Below are 4,353 nucleotides of genomic sequence, written 5' to 3'. Positions count from 1 at the left end.
CCAAAATAAAAGGGGGGGGTCCCAGGAGCAAGGCAGGAAATCAGGAAGTTCCCTCCCCTCCTGCCACTAACTTCCTGTAGGGTTCTGGTTCTGGTCCGATCTGCGTTCTCTGGTTTTCAGCAGAACCTCGTCCGTCGACGCACTTCACCAGTTCGTTCCCCGTCGCCATGGTAACCACAGGCAGAGCGGGTTCAGGTGTGTGCGAGCGCGGTGCATCATCACCTGCCGCGGGGGGTTTTGACAACAAGGAAGCCGGTCAGCAAAAGTGCTGATGTAATGGCGCTGTATTGTTTGTTGTTGCCCTGTGTGGAGGGGGGCGGGGCCACGGCGCTTTCATTTCTGAGCTGTAATCTCTGACCTCCATCTTTGAGACGCACCTCCAGCAGAGGAGGAGGTCAGCTGTTGGAAGCTCACTTTCTCCTGCAGCGCCTCCTTCCAGCGACGGAGGGGAAGTGGCTGCTGTTGGAGACACGCCTCCTCATTTACTGTCAGAAACGGCGTCCGGAGGAGCTCCTCGGAGATCAGCTGAGCTAATGGAGAAGTAGGCGCCGTGGAACCAAAGAAAACAGAAGCAAACGTCTCTGATGAAAACGAAACAGCACAACCATCATCAGTGATCCACGCTGGTGTTACCGGCTCATTCGCTCTGCCCCTCCCACCCTGGAGCAGTGATGTCATCCCTCTGCCATTAATAGCTGGAAACAGACGGCGGCCTTCTCCAGTTAAAGCGACAGCGCCGCGTTTAGAGAACACGGCTCTAAAACCTGCTGATCGTCTGGTGGAACCCGTCTGACGGGTTTCTATGTGAGTGTGTGTCCAGATCGGCGGCTGAGTCTTCAGGTGCCCCGTCCCAGATTGGGTCAGGCAGAGCTGAGCTTAGATTAGAGCCTAATCCCCTTCTAGGGTCAAGGTTCCTGTGGTCACTTTGACCTCACACCCACACGGATCCCTCATCTCCTTAAATGCCCCCTCCCTGTAGTTACACAACCACAGGCTGCAGAGTAATGTGTAGTGTGTGGGGTTTTGGTTGCAAAATTAATTTTGTTCCTTCAAAGTGTGTGTGTGCGTGTGCATGTGTGCGTGCACGGTTGTCAGGGGGATGTCAGAGGGCCTCTGTTCTGGCCCTGCACCTGTGGCCTCTCTCATTCCCCCGGCCTGACGCAATGCACCGCTACAGGACATGAGCTCATGCAGGAAACAGAGCCGCACACACACGCACGCACGCACACACATGCCAAAAGGGGAGCCGCCTGCCTCTTAAAGGGCCAGCTCTGCATTCCTGCCCACCCAGCTTTACTGAACCAGAATCCCTTTTTTTTGTTTTTTCTTTTTGGCTCCTGTTTGACTGAGAAGTTGGAGGTTCAGACTCTCACGTTTGCTCTGCTTTGCACACACAGGGGGGTTTGCGGCCTTCTCGTCCTGCTTCCCCGGCCTGTGTGAGGGGAAACCTGCCACCACCCTGCCCATGAGCCTGTCCCAGCCCTGCTTACCCGTGGCCAACGTCGGACCCACCCGCATCCTGCCACACCTCTACCTGGGCTCCCAGAAGGATGTCCTCAACAAGGTATCATTGGTTTGTGCTTTAGTGGGCGGGGCTTAAACCCATTGATATATATTACTGGATCGACCTTTGCCTATTTGCTGCTATAGACAGAGACGTTTTGATTTTGACTATATCACTGAGCTTGAAAATGTTTGTCATCCAACCCCTGAAAGGAGGGAGATTGATGTTCAATGGCAAGAATGACTGACAAAGTTTAGTATCAAAGCCCTTTCCCTATTAAAAAAAAAATCTTTACCACATTTTTAAATGAAACTAAAACTTTTATTATTTTTGGATTACATACATGGCAAATACATCTCAAAATGTACCTTCAAATAGACGATTTCATAGTAATTTGAGAATAAGGCTCCAGTTAGCATATTTAGCTGACACAAGAAACTTTTTTAAACTCGAGAACGTGGATCATCACATTAAATACACCTGTCAAACAGTTAAGATTCAAAACACGGTGATAATAGCTATACATTTTCTAGCTGGGCTAGAAAGAAGTTCAACCCTAGAAGAACGTATTTAAAAAATTACACTCAACTACAAAATAGCCTAAAAAACCTTCAATAAAAACCAAAATAGTCCAAAAAGCTAGCAGAATGCCATTATAACTTTACACTTTATAACACTCTGACTCCATATAATATAAAGTAACGACTAATCGACTATTAAATTAGTCGATTAATATTATTAGTAATCGTGGCAGCCGTACCTGTGACGATTCCTCACAATTGGATTATTTTGTTGTCAAGGTTTTTGAAGTTAATTGCAAAACACTGGGTCCCCTTTTTTGGTTCTTTTTTGGTTCTTTTATTTGGACCTCAGATGCATAGTAATGCCGCATGTCTGTCACGCCGTGCGTCACATGATTTCAAATCCATTAATATGTATCAATGCTTAAACTCCATCATTTCAGACTGAAATGGATGGAGAATGACGCCGCATGGACTCATGACCCCGACTAATGACTCCTGTCATTCTGACTGCAGGATCTGATGGCGCAGAACGGAATCACCTTTGTTCTGAACGCCAGCAACACCTGTCCCAAGCCGGACTTCATCAGCGAGAGCCACTTCATGCGCATCCCGGTGAACGATAACTACTGTGAGAAGCTGCTGCCGTGGCTAGACAAGACCAACGAATTCATCGGTGAGACGGGTCCCTGACGGGGGAAGGGGCAGACGCCGGTCTGCGGACCTCAGGTCTCATTTTGTTTTGTTTTTTCTCGACAGACAAAGCGAAAGTTTCAAACTGCAGAGTCATCGTTCACTGTCTGGCGGGAATCTCGCGTTCAGCGACCATCGCCATCGCTTACATCATGAAGACGATGGGCTTGTCGTCAGACGACGCCTACAGGTACTGTGGCTCCTCCCACCTTCCCAGCTAAGGGTCCCGCCCCTTCCTACTCCCTTTGCACTGACCTGTCCTCTCCCCCCCCCTCCCCGCAGGTTCGTGAAGGACAGACGGCCGTCCATTTCCCCCAACTTCAACTTCCTGGGTCAGCTGCTGGAGTTCGAGAAGGGCCTGCGGTTACTCCAAGCTCTGACCGCCGAGGACAAGTCGGCCGAGAGCAAACACTGCTCGGAGGTCAAGGGGGGGCCCGCAGGTACGGAGCTCAACGGGGACCCATTCGGGGCGGAGCCTCACGTCCTGCCGGAAGCCAAGCTGCCGTCCCCCGCCTCCCTGCAGCAGGGCTTCAACGGGCTGCACCTGTCGGCGGAGCGGATCCTGGACACCAACCGGCTGAAACGCTCCTTCTCCCTGGACATCAAGTCCGTGTACTCTCCCAACAGCGGCCCCGCCCACTCTGAAGACGTCCCCAAGCTCTGCAAGCTGGACAGCCCCGGGACCTCCAACGGCGTGTGCACGCAGTCCCCCATCCCCGACAGCCCCGGCTCCTGCGACTCCCCCTTCCCCTCGCCGGGCCGGGGGGGCAGCATCGGCGGGTTGGGGCTCAGTGGGAGCGACGGAGTCCACCGGTCCGGTACCTCCTCGTCCAGACCGAGAAGGAAAAACAAGCACAGCGGCTCTCCGGCCCACTCCCCACCGACGCCCCCCCCTCAGTCCCTGAGCCTCCTGCTGGAGCACAGCGCCCCCGGCGGGGAGGAGACGCTGAAGGGCACGCTGCTCCTGTCGCTGCCCTCCCTCCCCACGCTGGGCTCCGGCGCCATGTGGACCAAACACAGAGACACGGTCCAGGCCACCACGCCCGTGACTCCGGTCACCCCCACCACAGACGCCCCCTGGCACTTTGGAGCGGAGGAGGGCGGGGGGCGAGACATGCAGCTGGGGGAGGGGACGGGAGACGAGGCGGTGCTGAGGTTCGGCAGCAGTTCGGCGTACATGGCGTTCGGATGCAGTGAAAGCGCGCGCCTACGAGACAAGCCAGCGGCGCCGCGGGACCACCGGGACGCCACCCCCTCAGCCGCCACCACCGCCGGCGGCTCCAGTGGCGCCGACAAGCAGTTCAAGCGGCGCAGCTGCCAGATGGAGTTCGAGGAGAGCATCTCCGAGAGCCGGTCCCGCGAGGAGCTGGGGAAGATCGGGAAGCAGTCCAGCTTCTCCGGGAGCATGGAGATCATCGAGGTGTCCTGACACATGGTGCACGCCGGCCCCTGGGGACACTAACCTTCAGGGGGCGGGGCTACAGACAGTGTTAACGACCCCCACCCCCGCCGGACTCTGACATGGAGCGGGGCGATGCAGTCTGCTGGTACTGAAGAGGACCCCCACGACCCCCCCTTTGTTTTGACTGACTGCTCGGTCGGTGTCGTGTACTTCAGTGGGTGTACAGTTTGTGG

The 4,353-nt window shown here is 55.0% G+C and overlaps 1 protein-coding gene across 3 annotated transcripts in view; it reads left to right on the top strand.

The window, feature by feature from the left end:
- dusp8a (dual specificity phosphatase 8a) overlaps positions 1-4,347 on the top strand; it is a 31,436-nt gene extending 27,089 nt beyond the window's left edge. For all 3 annotated transcript variants that reach the window (XM_024281331.2, XM_024281329.2, XM_024281332.2), the window contains 4 exons: positions 1,398-1,564; positions 2,542-2,701; positions 2,785-2,908; positions 3,001-4,347. In XM_024281331.2, coding sequence (XP_024137099.1) covers positions 1,398-1,564; positions 2,542-2,701; positions 2,785-2,908; positions 3,001-4,147 — 1,598 coding nt within the window. In that variant the 3' untranslated portion in view covers positions 4,148-4,347. The remainder of the gene's footprint in view (positions 1-1,397; positions 1,565-2,541; positions 2,702-2,784; positions 2,909-3,000) is intronic.
- Positions 4,348-4,353: the final 6 nt, after the last annotated feature.

Source organism: Oryzias melastigma, linkage group LG6 (assembly GCF_002922805.2).
Source record: "Oryzias melastigma strain HK-1 linkage group LG6, ASM292280v2, whole genome shotgun sequence".
Lineage (NCBI taxonomy): Eukaryota > Metazoa > Chordata > Actinopteri > Beloniformes > Adrianichthyidae > Oryzias > Oryzias melastigma.
The sequence above is the reverse complement of the archived record's forward strand: the minus strand, read 5'-3'. Positions and strand labels throughout refer to the sequence as shown.